This window comes from Euprymna scolopes, chromosome 2 (genome assembly GCF_053919585.1).
Source record: "Euprymna scolopes isolate OS-2025 chromosome 2, ASM5391958v1, whole genome shotgun sequence".
In the NCBI taxonomy this organism is placed as follows: domain Eukaryota; kingdom Metazoa; phylum Mollusca; class Cephalopoda; order Sepiida; family Sepiolidae; genus Euprymna; species Euprymna scolopes.
Window position 1 is genome coordinate 161,245,099 of NC_136483.1, and position 19,133 is coordinate 161,264,231.

The 19,133-nt window shown below is 33.9% G+C and overlaps 1 protein-coding gene across 1 annotated transcript; it reads right to left on the reverse strand.

Annotated features, from left to right (window-relative positions):
• Positions 1 to 915: 915 nt before the first annotated feature.
• On the reverse strand, positions 916 to 14,955 carry LOC145297868 (alpha-1,3/1,6-mannosyltransferase ALG2-like). The gene is made up of 3 exons (XM_080144197.1): positions 14,346 to 14,955; positions 5,249 to 5,452; positions 916 to 1,503 (listed from the first exon to the last, which is right to left on the reverse strand). The coding sequence occupies exons 1-3, from the start codon at positions 14,845 to 14,847 to the stop codon at positions 992 to 994; spliced, it is 1,218 nt and encodes a 405-aa protein (XP_080000323.1). The 5' UTR covers positions 14,848 to 14,955; the 3' UTR covers positions 916 to 991.
• Positions 14,956 to 19,133: the final 4,178 nt, after the last annotated feature.

Consider the following 19,133-nt stretch of genomic DNA (forward strand, 5'->3'; position numbering starts at 1 on the left):
TTTAAAAGTCTTTGCAATATCTCCTAAATTGCTCTTTGTTTGTCTGTCCGTTTCCAATTTTTCTCTGAAATTACTGAGCCAATCTGGATGAAAGTTTGTATAGACCTTTCTTATAGTAAGATGCAATGAACTAAGTATTATTGTATCCATTTGATGCACAATTAGGGATTAATATATAAGTTTCACTTTTTCTCTAAAACTACTAGGCTGATCTGCCTGAAATTTTGTATGGATTTTTATTATAGTAGAGTGCAGCTAACCAAGTATTGTGGTATCCATTCGATGCACAGTTACAGAAAATATGGATTAGTATTTAATGCAAAAATGAGCACAAACTTAACCATTTTCAACCATTAATCTATTATATAAATTTCACCTGTCTGTTTAAATGTATGTATGTATGTATGTCTGCCTAAAACTTTTGACAGAGGCAATGGATTTTCATGAGATCAGTATCGTTTTGAAGCTCGACCCTTCGGACGACAAATATAAAAGATTGGCTAAACACATTAATTCCTTCACCCTCAACTGGACACTTTTCTACAGGGAGGAGGTCGCTTTTTTCGCTGATATTTTCGAAATTCATCCCCTTTTTTCGATTGACTAGCCTTAATTTAAACCTTTGCCACTTCTGGTTTGGTGATGGACGCAGTGGCAAAGATGCTATGTTTTTTTTTTACGTTCTTTTCCTCCTTTGCGATACAGGTTCGAGCCTGCCTGCCTGCCTGCCTACTACCACTTTTTCTTTTGCTCAACACACACTCACAAACACCCGGGCAACACCAGGCACCCAAGTTAGTTTGGTATAAAGCACTCATTCTAAATCAACAGGTTATTACTTTTTCCTGTTTTTAAATTTCTCCTTTTTTTATATAGATAAAAAAGAAAAGGAAGATAGTTATCAACTGAACTCGATCAAAATTCATATCGTTTTATTAAAATATATTAGAAAAATGATTTTCTTAAAAAAATTTTATAGTCATTGCTCGTGTCATTTCTCTGAAGCACATAATGTATTGACGATGCTGTCAAGTTTTGTTGTGAAAGCCTGAAATGAAAACAGTTCGTTCACCCTTTGATAGCCTGCTTCTCCAAGCTCCTTTTTAAGCTCTGGATTGTCGACAAATTTTTTCATAGCTGCTGCAAATTCTTCTGGTTCAGGGGCACAAAGAAACCCTGTTTTTTCATGCTCCACCGATTCTGTAGGACCCCCGCTTGCCACTGCAATGACTGGTAGTTTCATATGCATAGCTTCGATGGGCACAATTCCAAAGTGTTCATTTTCAGGCGTGTAGAGTAGACATGTGGCGTGCGTGAGCAGAGAAAATTTCTGGTCCGAATCAAATGAGCGAATAAATGTTACTTGGTTCTCAATTCTCAGTTCGCTTGCGAGTTGCCTCAGCTCCAAATAATGATGCCTGTTTTCCGACACGCGTTCATCGTAGCCACCGGCCATTATCAAATGGATATCCTTATGGTTCAGGACTTCCTCTTCTAAATGCACTAAATAAAAATAAGCAGAAGAAATTTTGAAAACTTAATGATAAACAGTATGAAAAAAAGACATTCAAACAAAACGTCATATAACAAAGGGAGATTACCATGTTAAACCTAAAGGGACATCACTTGAAAATTGAAAATTTCATAGCTTTTTCTTTCATTATTATTATTATTATTATTATTATTGCCTGAAAATACAAAGAAACTCGAAATCTTTTAAACTCCTCGGCCTTAGGTTCACAGGAAACATGAGTTGGAAAAATTACATTGAGAACATTGCCAGGACCGCTGCGAAAAAGGTAGGTTCTCTTTACTGTGCTAGAAAGTTACTAACGCCTGAAAGTATCCTGTACCTCTATAAGGCCCCATTTGCCCATGCATGGAGTATTGTTACTATATTTGGGCTGGCGCATCTGCTACTAGACTCTCACTCCTAGACACGGTTCAAAAGAGAGTCGCCAACCTGATAGGTCTTGAACTGTCATCTAAGCTTCAGCCTCTGTCCCATCGACGAAATGTAGCATCCCTTTGCCTGTTCTACAAGTACTTTAACGGTGAATGCTCCAACGAAATGCAAGCACTTGTACCCCTCGACGTAAATACCCCGACAAACCCGACAAGCAGTAAAATCCCACCCCTTCACAGTAGAGATCTCTAGATGTAAGAGAGTCTTCTACTCCAGTAGTTTCTTCCTCAGAACCGCTAGACTTTGGAATTCCCTTTCAGGGTTCCTGCTTCCCCAACTGTATTGACATGCAGAAGTTCAAGTGTAACGTGAATCGACATCTTGCTGCACAACTCCCCACATAGTACCCCTGTAGCTTATGTCCCTGGTAGTAGCCCCCTACATCAAAGTGGCAATGTACCTTGTTTGGAGTGAAAATGTAATAAAAAAATAAAAAATTTTAAAAAATAAGCAAATAAATTAAAAATTATTGATTTTCCATACAAAGTCCAATAGATATGTCTAAATGTCAAACATTTTTAGAATATAGGAGAATTAACATAATTATCTTATAAATATTTCTTCCCTTAGCTTCAGAAAATGGTGATATTTATCATGGAATTTCTCTTAATGATGAATACATTTGGCCGGATATAATATGTAATCTATGAAATAGATGGAAATTTTGTTTTCAGTATTTAAATAACAGAATTATTTATGCCAATCATCAAGCAGAATCAAATACCGATTTGGTCAATGCAATGTTATTTAAGTCTGTTAGCAATAGATATATTTCTGTTAAATATGAATTTCATATTTTTAATACGTGAAAAATAACCAAGAAACAAAGTTAAGTCTGGTGTATATGCTTAAATGTCCACTAAAACATACCTCAGTGATAGTGAAAGTGTTAAGCATGAAGATGTAAGAGATAAAAGGTTAAAACAAAATAAGTTTTCTATCTCGTCTTGGGGAGGCTCCATGTTTTGACAAACTTCTGGGGACCTTTACTCCTGATCTAAAATGGAACACATACATCAAATCTGTTGCCAAGGTCGCTGGAATTATGGTGGGATCCTTCTATCGATCCAGTAGATATCTACCTGCTGATGCAATTCTCTACCTATATAAGAGCCAGGTATGTCCAAGTATTGCTGTCACATCTGGGCAGGAGCTACTAGGAAGACCATATCCTGCCTCAACAGAGTTCAGAATAGACTTTGTAGCTAGTGGGAGATGCCCTTTTTTCTTCCCTGCAACCTCTTTCTCACAGAAGAGATGTTGCAAACCTGCCTCTGTTTTATGGTTATTTTCATGGCAAGTGCTTATCTGAGCTCCAATCTATGGTCCCCCTCCGCTAAACATTCACAAAAAAAACACTCGTCTAACAGAAAACACTATCAATTATTTCCCCCACTCTTTATCTGCGTCTAAACCTAAATGTAAATTTCATAAACAAAGCTTCTTTTTTAGAACTGCACATGTGTGGAACTCGCTTCCATTTCCCTGCTTTCCAGCTGACTACAATATGGCTGTCTTCAAGTCCAATGTAAACAAGTTCTTGATGAACCGTTCCCCTTAAGTAATTCAATTTACCAAATTTACACTTTTAACGATTACTATATTGTTCTTTTGACGACTGTACACTCTTCAACCCTTATCCTCGAGTGGTCTCTGGGCCTTGATAACTGGTGATTCCCTTCTAAAAATTTTTTAAAAATCTATAAATGATATTTCTAATTTATGTAAAAGTAAACCAACTTCTGTGAACATACGTCCCAATTATTTATGCCCACTTTGACTAGGTAATATATTAGCATTACATTCACCAAATAAATCTCTTTTTTTGTACAAGAAGGTTATTTTCCCTCAAATACACAAATTGTTGATCCCGTTAGGCCGATTTTGATGGCTTATTCAAATAGATGTTCTCCTTCCCAATATAATAATTCTATTATTTATTTAATTAATGTAGTTGCAGTTTGCATTACACTGGAAGGACGTCACAAAGATTAGATATCCGGATCAAACAATGTGTGCCCACAAAAAATTGTCATGCAAACTATTTACTGTTGAATGTTCTGAACAATACATACAGATCATCCATCACTGAACATCTCATAAAAACAGCAATTATTCTCTCTTTGTCAAACACATCACTAATGGAAGACAAAATGTGAGATACGAGATTGCTGAAAGTAAACAAAAAGTCCATTTTCTATTATTGTCAACCTTTCATAAAAAAATCTATTATATAAAGGGCAGTTATCTCTGTATGCGTCCTACTAAAAGTCAAAAACTATAAAACAAAGACACAGGAAGTTGGTATATTTTTGATCAACATTACCTGAAGTTAATAATTTTTAAAATTTAGAAAAATAATTATTCATCCTCTGACCTTAAACTAGCGCAAATTTGGTTAGAGATAAGAGTTTGTTTCCCCAGCTATTAAATACAGGGAAGTAACTTTTTCACAGAGTTAATTCCCTTATACAGACTAATTCTCTGTTTGTCTGTGTGTCTGTCTGTCTCCAGATAGAGAAACGGACAAGGCAGAGGAAAAAAAAATGGGGTTACATGGGGGAGGAGGAGTGAGAGAATGAAGTTTCAATAGAAATGTATTTACATTTTTGCTCTGGACAACACCAAGTAACCTTGCTAGTTTAAATTAAGATCAAAACTTATTATCCACCAGACTATGAGAGGAATCCTATCTCCTCACATGTCCCTAAAGTGGAGAATAGAAAGTGAACCTTGGGTTTACATTAATCAGCCTCGTAATTCTCGCTATCCTTATTTTGTCCTTTACTTCTCACATTTCTATGAGTAATGCTTCTGAGTAAGGGGGAAGAATTGCTGTTTTCTGGGTCAGAATCTATTCCATATAACACTTATTGATGGTTAGTTCTTTACTTTAATGTGGTAATTTTTTTTTTTTTTTTTTTTTTACTTTTTTCATCAAGTGGCTACATGTCTTGTTTGGAGCAATTTCCATGAAAAAAAAAAAAAAAAAAAAAATGGAGAAAATAATTTCCTTTCTAAAACTGTTTATTTTTAGAATTCTCTTCTTATATCTCACACTGCACTAACATACAAAAATTTAAATGTAATATAAACAGCTTGCTGCCCAAATATCAACCTAGGTTTCCTGGCCCCTATCACAGTAGCCTCTTATGCTTCAGGGACAGTCGCTCCGAGTATTGATAAAGAATCCCAAGTCAGTCCCACAAATGATTGAAGCAGTTTATGATTTGTATTGAATAAAAGTAAAACCAAAAAAATTTTTTTTCATTAAAAACTTACTGAAGGCATGCAGAGCAAGATCTAAGTTCTTTTTTCTTTCATATCGATTGATAGAAAGAAAAATAAATTTCTTATTCTGTGGGATTATGTCATCTGATGGCGGTCGTTCACTTGCAGAGTCCATTAAGGCAAAGTTGGGTATCGGGTACAGCACAGCTGGTTCGATGTGGGACAGTCTCTTAAAAGTTTCTTTAAAAACACCAGCTAAAAAGAAAGAGAAAAATGAAGTTATTTTAAACACATAGCCAAAGCTGAAGATATTTTTTTAATCAATCAGAAGGAAAGAGGAGGTAATCAGTAATTTTTTTTTAATTCATCCAGGTTGATTTCTTTTCCAAAAGTGTGAATTATCTCCCTTGACTTTCATAATAATCCCAATAATGATGACGATATTTTGCAGTCGACTAAAAGTTGAATTTGTATTATACTAGCAGCCCGCCCGGTGCAAAATATGCTTAAATATGATATTTTAATTCATGCAGGTTTCAGATTTATTATAATAGAGCAAATTCTCTATTGATTATTATATTGTACCCAATGTATATAGTAATGATTTTAAAAAAAATTTGACAATAACTTTGGTGCCATCAGTTGAAATCAAAACCAAAACATTCAGCACTCCAGCCATAGTCGTTATTTAATGCTTCAGCATTCGTTATTAAGAAACCATAAAAAAATTAATAATTAATTAACGCTCGTTTTTCAAAGGAATATGCAAATTAGTTAACCTTCATGTAGTTGTTTGCATATCCATGACTGAGTATATAAAGAAGTTTGTTTTAATTATTTTTATAGAGAAAAAATAGGTTTTTAATATCAATGTCAGACCAAGAAAAAAAAAAACTCAGCTTTATAGGTATATAAATTTTTCTTTGTTTGTCTGTCTGTCCAACTCCACTTTTTTTTTTAGAAAACTACTGGGCCGATTTGACTGAAATTTCGTATAGACATTTGCTATAATAAGGTGCATCAAACTAACTATTAAGGTATCCATTTGATGCAGTTAAGAATTAACAGAAATTAATAAGGATTAGTCATCACACTACCATATTTAAACTCAGAAACTACTGAACCAATCTAGCTAAAAGTTTGTATGGATCTTTGTTACAAGGTGCAGCAAACTAAGTATTGTAGTATCTGTTTGATCCATAATTAGAGATTAATGGTATTAGTATTTAATGCAAAACATGAGCACAAATTTTGCCCTTTTTTCATTCCTACTATCTCTTTCTTACAGAAGCTATGTTGCTAGTCTTTCTGTGTGTGTTTGGATTCTTAATCCGGCAGGGGGATATGATGCATCTAGTGTGCTAGGTATAAGTTAGTGTTAAGTTCATGCTTGCATGCCTTCTCCTTTCTAGCTAACACCGCTAGCTAACCTCGTGGTGAAAAGGGAGCAGTTATGCATAAGTCTTCCCTGCCAGTACATAGCCTCTCCATCATCAAGACTCCTACAGTGCCTCCACGTTGGCCACACACAGTAACTGGGTGCCTTGCGGCCCCAGGCTAAACTTGTAGAAGATCTCGGAGTAGTAGGGGACCCCAAAAGTAGTGCGTTATGACCCACCGATGTGTGGATATGCCCTAGCACACTACCAACCCCTACCTTACTGTCTTGTGGGTACCCTTGGTTGGGCGAAGACTGGAGGAACCAACCCTAAAATCAAACATCACTGCCTTGTGGGCCTTATCACAACAAAAGGTTAAGAGATGGGAACTCTGACTTCAAATCCTACTGCTGCCTCGCAGTTTTTCTTAAAAGGCTATGGAACCTCATCCAGAAAGAAAATGCATAGTAGCGGACACGATAGGGCAACTGTTTACCTCACTGAGATTACTTTCGGCCAGAAGCTGCAGCCTCTTCTGCTGCCAGTCATCACGGGTTCGCTCCACTGGACATGAGCATTGAAGGTTCAGAGGGTGTCTATTTGATGTGCAACAGATACTGCACCTAAACTGCGCAAGCAAGTTTGGAGCTAAGGTGGAAAGTCCTGTGGCGATGGAGTGAAACTACGCCAACACTGAGGGATAAAGCACTGAGGCCCCAACTAGTCATCGTCAAGACTGACAGACTGCATAATGATGACGATGAGTCTTTCTCTATTCTATCATTATTTTCATTGCAAGTGCTCGACTGAGCTTCAATCTCTGATCTCTCACCCCAACCCTGTAAAACATTCACAACAAAAATTCATCTATCAATAGTTTCCCTTTTTATCTCTACCTAAAACTAAACAAAACTTCCATGAGCAAAGTTTCTTTCCTATAACTGCCTGTCTGTGGAACACCATACCACAAGACTGCTTCCCAGCTGACTACAACATTGTCGTTTTCAAGTATAATGTAAACAAAAAGTTTTCATGAACTGCTTTATTGAATTATCAAATTCTGCCCAGTCATCACCATCCATTATCAATCATCACCGTGTTCTCTCACCATCAATCGGACACTCATGTAAACCTTATCCTTGAGTGGCTTTGAGCTCTGATGTGGTGACACCCTAGTAAAAAACAATTATAACTACAATATTTCACTACTGTTTACATACATAAGCATCAAATATTCTTCAATTTGTAAATGACAATAAGTAGTAATAAAACAATCACAGCAAATAAGTTCCAACCAAGGTAATTCTTAACATAACGTATAAGTATCGCCATTGTTTCAGCTATGAGGTGACTTCAATAAGTTTTAAGACTTTTTTTCAGATAGGCACTTTTATTGATAATACATACATGAAACTCTAGTCCCCTTCTAAGTAATCTCCTCCGGCTGCAATGCACTTATACCGTTCCAACAACTTCTGAAAGTGCAATGACCCTCGTGACAGCCTCTTTCATCTTCTCAATTGTCTCATGACAACAACCTCCAAGTTTTTCATTGAGCTTAGGGAATAACCAAAAATCACTGGGAGCAAGTTCTGGACTATAGAGAGGGTGGGGAACTGTCTTCATGCCCATTTTGGTGAAATAGTCTATGACAAGGATGAAGTTATGGACTGGTGCATTTGCGCAAATTTTCTGCATCTTCAGTTCCTTGAAAATAATTGTGTGTACAGTTCCCACACTGACATCAAACTGTGCACTTATTGTTTCTATAGACACACGACGGTCCTTATCCATGAAATTCTTTATTTGGCCAATCAACTCTGGTGTTCTGACTTCCTTACTATTCTCACACCTCTCATCATCCATCACAGACTCCATGCCTTCCTTGAATCTCTTATGCCACTCAAAAACTGATGCTTGACTCATGCAAATGGTCCAAAAGCAGTCCGAAGCATACCATATGTTTCTGTGAAATTTTTTTCAAGTTTACAACAGAATTATATTGCATATTGTTATTCTAAAGTGTCCTCACGTCCAGATTTCATTTTTGAAATTCACCAATGTGACACTCAGGCTTTAGTAGCGTGTATTCCAATCCCTACTGTAGCTGTTCTTTTGGACCGGAAATCATAAAAATTGGTGGGTCATCTCATAAGATGTATAGCAACAACATACTGAATTTTCAAGAGTCTACAACAATTTTAAATGCCTGTACAAAAAAGTCTGGAAACGTATTGAAAGCACCTCATATATTCTACAACTTAATGTTATTTAAAACAATTAAACTGAAGAATAAGATTAAATTAAAACCTAAAAGCATTAGATTAAAAACAGTAATTTACAGCTAGTTTAGCCCTTTTTTTTTAATTCATACACATTGGTGACAAAGCAAGGGAGATAACTCCTCTGGAATTTATACTTATTATTTGTACAATAATCGGTTTGTTTAAATGGTTCTTTAAACATAGATTTAGGAATGTTTGACCTACTTAAAACTATTCATCAAGGCTTGAAGGCCACTCGAGGATAAAGTTTAATGACATTATCAGATGGACGATGAGAGAACACCTTTGAAAGGGTTGGAAACGATAGTGTAATCAGAATGATTGTTTCAATAAGAAGTTAACATTGCATTTAAAAACGACCATGTTGTACTCAGCTGTATTCCACAGATGGGAAGTTTTTGGAAAGAAACTTTGTTCATGGTAGTTCTGTTTTTGTTTAATGTATACAGCAGAAAGTAAAGTAGAATTCTCTACAGTGGTTGATTGACGCTAGATGAGCTTTTGTTTTGAACGTTTATCAGCCGAGTACCTACCATGCAAATAATGATACAGGAAGAGAAACGCTGAACACATCTCTTTTGTGAGAAGAAATCGGTTGCCACTAGATTTCCAATACAATTCTGTATTCGAGCGGCACTTCCCCAGCTGTGTCAATAGTACTCCACCCTAGAATGTATCTTGCTTTTGTACAGATGGAAGAGAGAGATACTTCTGACTTAAATAGGAATTTAGCTCAAATCGTTACATAATTCATTACATGTGTCCGCATTTAGTTTTGTAAGATGATGGGGTTTGAGAAATGTCAGGATGAAAGTAGCCATTTAGTAGAGTTGACCGGATCTGGATGAATCTGATTGGATTGAATATTAAATTTAAAAAAAAAACACTAAGATTTTCACTAAAATGTAAAGCAACTTTATTAAAAGAGAACACTGGAATATAAAAAGGGTTATTCGGCAGGTTGGCTTTTGTTAAAAATAGAATGTGGTATTTGTTCCATCTAATCTTGTCGCTTCTGGTGAAGGATGAGAACAGGTTATGACATCTTGTCGGAAACTGAATCATTTTTGATACCAAACTTTTTGTACACCAATTTTAAAGTGGAGTCTGCGTTAAAGTGTTCTCTCGCCTATTCGGTTATACAAATCCGGGCATCACCGTGCATGCGCCAAGTCGAACCACAACTCAACATAACGCGAGATATTGTACATACATGCAAACAAAATAAATCAGTCATGCAACTGTGCTGCACTTACCAGATTTATTTTGTTTTATGCCATCATTAGTTGTCATATGTTATGTAAACAATAGTAAATGTGTGAGAGAAATAAATATGAATTATCACTTTAAACAATCATTTTAAAACACAAATATTAATGGGTATTTTTTTTTTTATATTATAGAATCACTCCATCTCCATTTGTTTTTCTATGGACTTTGCAAGTGCTCTGAGCACAATTTTGCCATTGACCCTAACTTTAACCTGGTTTGGAGACAGGAGTAAAAAAAAAAAATACCAATTAGTATTTGTTTTATTTTATTTATTTATTTTTTGTAGATAGGGGATGGGGGGGTAGTAAAAATATGAGGTACTTATGCAAAGAAATTACTGTGCTGAAATATTATTTAGTAAACCATTCTTAACATGGGGAGGAGAAGGTGTTTTCTAATTACTCTGTACTTTCACTTAACAATTTAAGAAACAAAAGGTACAAAAGATATTGAATTTAATTTGAAAATATTATTTTTAAAAATAGCACGGTACTTTCTCTGCGTAAGTACCAAATATGATTATGTAACCAAATGTAAGATTAGTTTCTACCCATCTTTAACTATCGTTACAATAGGGATATGTTCCTTAGGTACAGTGCTTTCTTGCCGGTCTGTTGACGTGCCTTTATACTTATTCTTGACTATACAGATAAGTTTTTGATTTTGTTAAAATGTTTTTAATTTCTAATAAGGTTAGATATTTGTTTGCCGCCCACCACAGCAAAGTGTGACACAAGGTCGGAAGGTGGGATATAGACAAGCTCCTCTAAAGGAAGGGCACTCTTGCAGTTACAAAAATTACCTGAGTATCTCCGTCGGCATTCCCTAGTTGGAGTGCCTCAAGCAACAAGCAATGAACTTGCCCCACTCAAAAGCCAGGTGACAAGGCCTGGACCTCCTGAGTAATACCCAGGCAGTGTATCTCAGTCCAACAGGTACTGGGCCGGTTACCAGCCCCACACCTGTTGGTCTGAGCATCAAGAACGGATCCTTGACGAGTACTCTACCCAGTCTCCAAGCCGCCCAAGGAGCAAGGAGACTCATCCCCATTTATAATGAGGGTATGACCCCAATGATTCCGACAATCTTACTTATAACTTATGATTAGGATAATCAACCAATCAGAAGCTTCCAACTTTATTATAAAAAATATCGAATTTTGGATTCAATTCAGTTCGGTGTAAACCTCCGTCTTTAAATGACTGAATCGTAACTACATTGATTCTTCGCGATCATCTTTGTTATTAAGAATTACTCAACACTCGAGATCGTGACTGCATTGATTCTTCATCGATTTGATTTACTACCGCCATCTCTGTTCAACATAATGTCTCAACACTTAACAGTTTCTATACCAAAATGCACCTTTGAGAGTTATCAGAAGATTACAAACTATCGTGTACTGTTAAAATGGCACCAATCAAGATTAGGGAATGTGAAAACTGCCCGAAACATAAAAAAAATCAAAAGAAAAAAAGATGGGGGCTTTTTTTTTTTAATGAAATATTTAGTTTTACTACTGTTACAATTATATATATATATATATATATATATATATATATATATATATATATATATATATATATATGACGCATTCGGCAGAAGAACAACATAAGCGCCAAAAGTTGAAATTTTTAGATTTTTGTCACAAAACACATAAAATATCAAGGAGAATCTAATCAGAAAAAAAAATCATTGCTGAATTCAAAGTATTTATGTGAAAATAAGTGTTTGAATATTTGATATACGTCTGTTGAAATGTGGATACTTAAGACCATAAATTTTCTTTAAATTCTCTACCTAATTATGTTCTATTTGTTTTGATTTTTCCAAACTTGCAAATCAACGATTTGTATATTTATGTAATTTCATTAAGCATAGATATATATCAATATCTTTAATATAAAGTTTTTTTTCTGTTCTTTATTGTTCACTGCACTGACCTCTATATGATTTATTATTATATCTGGTTAAATTTGTACTTTATGTTAGAATGATATTGTAAAATTGTTTTGTATTTAAATAGTTAATAAATTTCTTCCATTACACGATTATTAAAGCTTATTTAAAGGTTCAAAGAAGTAGCATTATGCTCCAAACATTTAACCTCTTTTTTGTTAAAAGTATAAAGTGGCGCTTACGCTGTTCTTGCACGAAATTCGTCATATATATATATATATATATATATATATATATATATATATATACATATATATTTGTGATAAAGAGCAGAGGACCACTTAAAATATAAAAAAAATATATATATTAAATATAAAAAAAAACACCAACATCGTTTTTATGCTTCTAAAAAACACTTGAAATTATATATAAATATATGTATTTTTATGTGTCTTTGCCATTTTTGTTGCTTGTACAGTTTACCAAAGGCATTAAAAAACGATATCGAAAAAGAACTATATTGTACATACCCATTATGGAATAAAGTTCTCATAAAAAAATTCGCTTAATTTGATCAAGTAGTTTTGTTTTTGTTTTGTTTTTTGTTTTTTTAAAAGCGGAAAATCAAATTTTAATGAAACCGCTCATATTGCAGCTATCTTGGCTATTTCTGCGGATGAGGAGGGGAGCGCCAGGGGAGATAACTCCATCACCGCTTAAATTTTGTCAAAATTAGATGAGATTATTTTGAAACATGGACAGAAAAAATACCTAGATAAATATTTATTTTTTTTTCACTTATTTTACTGAATTTCTATGTCCTTTGTTAATCCCCCCTTTTTTTTAAAGGGCACCCCCCTCATCGTCTGCAGAAAGAACCAAGATGGCCGTAATACGATCGATCTTATTAAAATTTGATTTTCTTCTGTAAAAAAAAACAAAACAAAAAAAAAACTATTTGATCAAATTAAGCGATTTTTTAATGAGAACTTTATCCTATAACGAATACATACAATATATTTCTTTTTCAATATGTTAGTTTTTGTTTAATGCCTTTGGTAAAATGCACAAGCACCCATTTTTTATACTAAAGTTGGCAATTGCAATGATTATCCAAAAGATTTCAGTGCTTACCGAGTCGCTCCTAAGCATTGATGGAAAATCCCAAGTCAATCCCAGAAATGGTAGTAGCAGTTTATGATTTAAAAGCATCAAAAAGAAATGTAAAAGGCAGACGACACTAGACATGCCAGCCAGAAAGGGTTAAAAAATAATATTGCTCCTAAATGAATAAATAATGGTGTTTATGCACTTTTGTTGCCACGTTATTTTTTAAAATAGTATTTTTAAGTTAAATTGAAGTCTTACAATACCTTTTTTATTAAATTAAGTGAAAGTAGAGAATAGTTAGAAAACACCCTCCCCGTGTAAAGAATGGCTTTCTAAATAATAACGTTATTATTTCTTCACGGCAACAAAAGTGCATAAGTATCTAAATAATAATAAAGTTGAAAAAAAAATATGTCCTCAAAAAAAAAAAAAAAAAAAGTATTTATGAACTTATTTTACCGTACTAAAATAATAACGTTATTATTTAGAAAGCCATCCTTAATATGGGGAGGGGAGGGTGTTTTATAATTATGCTGTACTTTCACCTAACAATTAAAAAAAAAAAAGATACCGTAAAGCTTGAATTTAACTTGAAAATAATATTTTAAAAATAGCACGGTAACATAAGCATACACACACACACACACACACAAAAAAAAAAAATGACTTTCAAATCGTAAACTGCTTCGGCCTTTTCCGGAACTGACTCGGCAGGATTCTCTGTCAATATTTGAAACTGACTACATAAGTATTGAAATTCTCTGGGTGCCTATTCATTGAAAGTATCAGAAATACATCCAGGTAACTTAATAACAATGAATCTGTCGTAACATCGTTATACACCCCACACGTCTTTATTTTCGTGTTGCCACACAGACTTAGGGTAAGTTATAAGATTAAAGGGTACTAGTGCAGAAAGTGATCCGCGCTAATTTTGAAATCGTATTTCCAAGTTTAATTAAAGTTTTATGATGTGTTTTTTTTTTATTCAATTGTAAGGTTAAAGTATAGAATAGGTACAAAACACCCTCCCCATGTTAAGAATGGCGTTCTTATTTACGTCCGGATCACTCTCTGCACTAGTACTGATTAAAGAAGATTATGTGATTTTTTTATAACTTTGCGCATTGACATTAGTAAAGTATTATTATGAATATATTAACTATAGTAGAGATTGTTTATCAACATAATTATAAAACTTACCGGTAAATTTACTATTTACAAGAACGCGATCTGCCATACCAGTTGTGATTTCTTCAAACCAATCTAGTGGCGCTCTGTATAAGGATTTCAACGTGCTATTTCTACCCGTTAATAACATGTCAGGATAATGACAATAAAAAAGGATCTTGGCTTTTCTTCTACTGAGCCTTAAGAACGGGATGCAGGCGGACACTTGGTCGACAATGAGCAGATCGTAGGAGATCCGGCTGAAGAGAGACACGTAGAGAGCGACCAGCACCATTCGCAAATAGGCGAACAGGGCCTTACAACGGCCGAAAACACTTGTAGGCAGCCAATCGCCGATCACGGTCACTTTCAACTGACCATTTTTAGTCTCTTCGAAACAGTGGTTCCGGTCATGATGTGCCGTCATGAACTGGACATGGTGACCACACGATTTAAGGGACATGGCGGCATCCACGACGGCTCGCTCTGCCCCGCCGATGCCCAGATCAGGATGAACAAACACGATGTTCACCATGGTTTACAGCTCGTCCAGACAAACCATCCAATTTCTGAACATTTAAAGAATGTCAACAAAAAACACTGCCACGACTGGCTTTAGATAATAGAGAGTTCTAATATCAAAGGGAAGTCACTCTAAACAAACTATATTTAATCAATCAATGATTATTTCCCTTAGATTTAAATTTTACTATTTCCGCTTTTCTGGCCAGGAAAAATGCATTTGTAGTTTTGGAGAATACGTAACGATTCTTGTCCAGAATTCCCCCATATAAAAGAAAACATATATAAATAAAAATCAGCCGCTTCTACACTAACAGGACGAAATTTCGGAAATCGTAGTACTGAATTTTACACAAAAGGAATGGTATCTACGTGTCGTAACGTATTCCTTATATTTTTAAGATGATTATATATATATATATATATATATATATATATATATATATATATATATATATATATATATATATATATATAAAATACGAAAATCGATAAGGTAGAAAATTATTTATTAAAGAAAATAAAAAATAGAATTTGATGAACACGATCGTAAGACACAGGATAGTTCAAACGGAAGGTAATTTTCAATTTCGGTTTAAACAAGATGGCGGCGATTTTTCACCTGATAACACGATTGAAGTTATTTTTTTTATCATTCAGTAATATTCAGATAATTTCGATTGCATAATTTGGAAGCTACCATTGAAACTTAATAGAATTGACAAAAAATAAATTAGTAGAAACCATTGTTTTTTTTTGTTTTTTTTTTGTTTTTTTTTTATCTGAAAACTCCATTTATTGACAAAATTTCGTCCTAATAGTGTAGAAGCTCCGAAAAATCTGTATGGTGCACGTACCCATGGCGAAACGAAACATTCCAAAAATCATGTAAATTGATTAATTAGTTTTATTTTTATAGAGAAAGTATTTTAAAGCAATTAATGGAAGTCTAGTATGAATTATTGTTGAGTTATCTCCCTTTTTTTGGTGGGGGTCATAGTGGCTGTTGAGACAGTTGCTTCTCGGTGCTTATAAAATTTAATTTTTTTATTTGATCAATTTATATGATTTTTTTTTTTTTTTTAATAATATTGTTTTCGTTTTGTCATGAGTATGTCTAATACAGATTTTTCTTTATTTTTGTTTTTAAATGTCCGGGAGGGGTCTGGATAGATTTGCCGTTTAGTTGTACAAATATTCTCGAGCTGTGTAATCACTAAAAGGGGGCTTTTAAGGTTGACACCGGTATCACGGTTAATGTAAACAGAAGTTTGTCTATATTTATTAAATGAACAATATGAGTATATCAGAAGTGTTTCACAGATTTTAAATGAGTAAAATTTAATTACGTGATTATTGGCAATGTAATTATGTTATTAAAATTTAATTTAAATTAACCACGTTGTTTAACAAATAAAAAAATAATGCAAGATGAATTTTAAAATGATTAAATGTGTTTTATTTTATAATTTAAACTTAAAAATATTGAACTATAATGTATTTATGTATTTTTGGTACCATGCTGAAATAATAACATTATTATTTTTGAAAGCCATTCTTAACATGGGGAAAGGAGGGTGTTTTGTAACTATTCTGTGCTTCCACCTAACAATTTAATAAAAAGAAAGATATTGTGAAACTTTAATTCAAACTGGAAAACTATTTAAAAATAGCACGCTAACCGTCTGCCATTATATGCATCCAAGAACAATATCTACTGTAAAATTAAACCAAAATTTGTTGCTTATGCATTTTTGGTACCGAGATCGTGTTGAAATAATAGTGTTATTATTTGTAAAGTTTATAACATTCTGAACATGGGGATTGGGGGAGGCGTTTCTGCATTTTCACCCCACAAATTAATAAACAAAACATACTGTAAAAAACTGAATTTAACTTTAAAATATTATCCTTAAAAAAATAGCACGGTCCATATTCTACATAAATATCATATTAGGCAAATTTGTAGTTTAGTAGCGTAAATTATTTGACAGACGTAAAAACCATTAAAAAAAATATATTTTTATATAAAATACATTGTTAGACCCAAAGCTGGAATAAAACCAGAAAATCTTTCATTTTTATTATTTTTTATCATTTTTTTATTAGATTAAATAACATTTGATGCCACTGAATGCAGCCACCATATGTTTTTATATTTGGTCTTTTTAGGTTTGACAGATTGGCCTTTTTAAGGCCAAATTTGGCCTTTTTACTCTGTCAAATCTTAAAAAGGCAAAATTAAAAAAAAATATGGCGGCTGCATTCTGTAGCGTCAAATGTCATACATTTAATTTAATTTTTAAAAAATAATAATACAACTTTTTCTGGATTTATTTCAGCCTTTGGGTCTAAAAATGGGTAAATTTATACAAATACCGTGACAGCGAATTAGTAGAAAAAAATGTACCCTAACCCTAACCCTAACCCTAACCCTAACCCTAACCCAGTTTTCAGATTCGTGTTCACACACCGAAACGTAACAGAATACTACGTAAAAGATTTTACTAATTCGCTGTCACGGTGTTTGTATAATAATACCTAAAAATGTTGTTTATATAAAAAATAAATAATTTTTTTTTATTGTTTTATGTCTGTCAAATAATTTACACCGCTCGGCTAAACTATAAATTTTCCCCTTAATATTTTTTCGATCGTGGAGAAACCATCATCCCATGCATTATTTACTTCTTTTCTAAGGGAGTGATTTATTATCTTTCAGCATCCTCATACGCGAGGGATTGTGGGCAGAAGTGTACAGGTATTTCTGTTCAAACACAGACTGCATCTTTTTAGAGGTGCTGGATCCCTCCTCCTTCCCTCCACATTAAAAACTGACCTTGTGTCTAACTTTGCACTGATAGAGAGTCAAGTAAGCAGAGACTGTTTTTAAGCAAACGCATTTTTTTAGTGATAACAGTTGTTATTAATTTACTGTTATCAAAAATAAAAATAGTCATTAGAAATAAGTTCCAAATAATTTCTATTTATAGGATAATATTTTTTTGATTTTTATCAAGAAGAGATTATGAAATTATTTTATCTTGTCAAATGAATCCCAACTAAATTGGTTTGAAATGAATAAATTATTTATTTCACTAGCAGAACCTGTGGAAATTCCACAGAATGAGAAATATATTTAATCAACAAATATGTTTTGATAAAGTTGGCATTTTACTGGTTGCGCAAAAAATTATTTTTTTTGGACAAAAGAATCAAATAACATAGTGAGAAAAATAAATTTGTTGTTTTAGAACAATAAGACGTGTCCGTCTGTATGCTCTTTTCCCTATAATAATCTATCTATATATCTATAAAAGTGAAATTGTCTGTGTGTGTGTGGGGGGGGGCTACCAAACTACTCTGTCAATTTTCAGTCTACCGACTCGACATTTGACATAAGGGGTATTGAGATTTGGCAAAATCTTTTTAATCGGTTTTCGACCAGAAATTTGGCTGTCAAGGGGTCAAAGTTCAACGATTTAACCTTTGAAAACTCTACCAAACTCCTCCGACAATTTTGGGTCTAAACACTTGAAATTTTAAATGTAGGTTACTTGGACATGGATCAAACTTTTTAATTTGGTTTGGGCCTAAAACAATAAATGTTAAGGGGTCAAAATTGAGGTCAAAGTAAAAAAAAAATTGACCTCTGCGGTCTCTACCAAATTACTCAGCTACTTTTTCGTCTACACATTCGAAATTTTACATAAAGTGTATTCAGACATAGGGCAAGCATTTTAATCGGTTTTGGGCTGAAAATTTGGCTGCCAAGGGTCAAAGTTTAAAAAATTTTACCTTTGCAGTCTCTAGCAAACTATTCAGCCAATTTTGGGTCTAAACATTTTAAATTTAACATAAAGGGTATTCAGAGATGCAGCAAACTTTTAAATCAGTTTTTGGGCGAAAATTTGGCTGCTAAGAAGTCAAAGTTGAAAGAGTTGACCTTTGCAGAATCTCTCAAACTCCTCCGCCAATTTTAGGGTTAAACACTTGAAATTTTAGATGTATGCAACCTGGATATGAGTCAAACTTTTTAATATATATATACATATGCACATAAAGTTATGAACAGTACATAGGGCCCGAACAAAGCCGGGCTGAACTGCTAGTCTTTCTATCTATCTATATATCTATAAAAGTGAACGTGTCTGTCTGTCTGTCTGTGTGTCTGTGTGTCTGTCTGTCTGTGTACATTTCCCTACGCAATAACTCTGTCAATCTTTAGTCTATAGACTCGAAATTTGAAATACCGGGTTCTGAGATTTGGGAAAATCGATGTGACGGGTGTCAACCAGA

What these genes read in the sequence shown, in the direction of transcription:
- LOC145297868 (XM_080144197.1), bottom strand. Translation starts at nt 14,847, where the DNA reads ATGGTGAACATCGTGTTTGTTCATCCTGATCTGGGCATCGGCGGGGCA. An exon ending in TGTAAATAGTAAATTTACCG is followed by an intron (nt 5,453 to 14,345) that starts GTAAGTTTTATA and finishes CTTTCTTTTTAG; the next exon opens with CTGGTGTTTTTAAAGAAACT. An exon ending in TCTTGCTCTGCATGCCTTCA is followed by an intron (nt 1,504 to 5,248) that starts GTAAGTTTTTAA and finishes ATTTTTATTTAG; the next exon opens with TGCATTTAGAAGAGGAAGTC.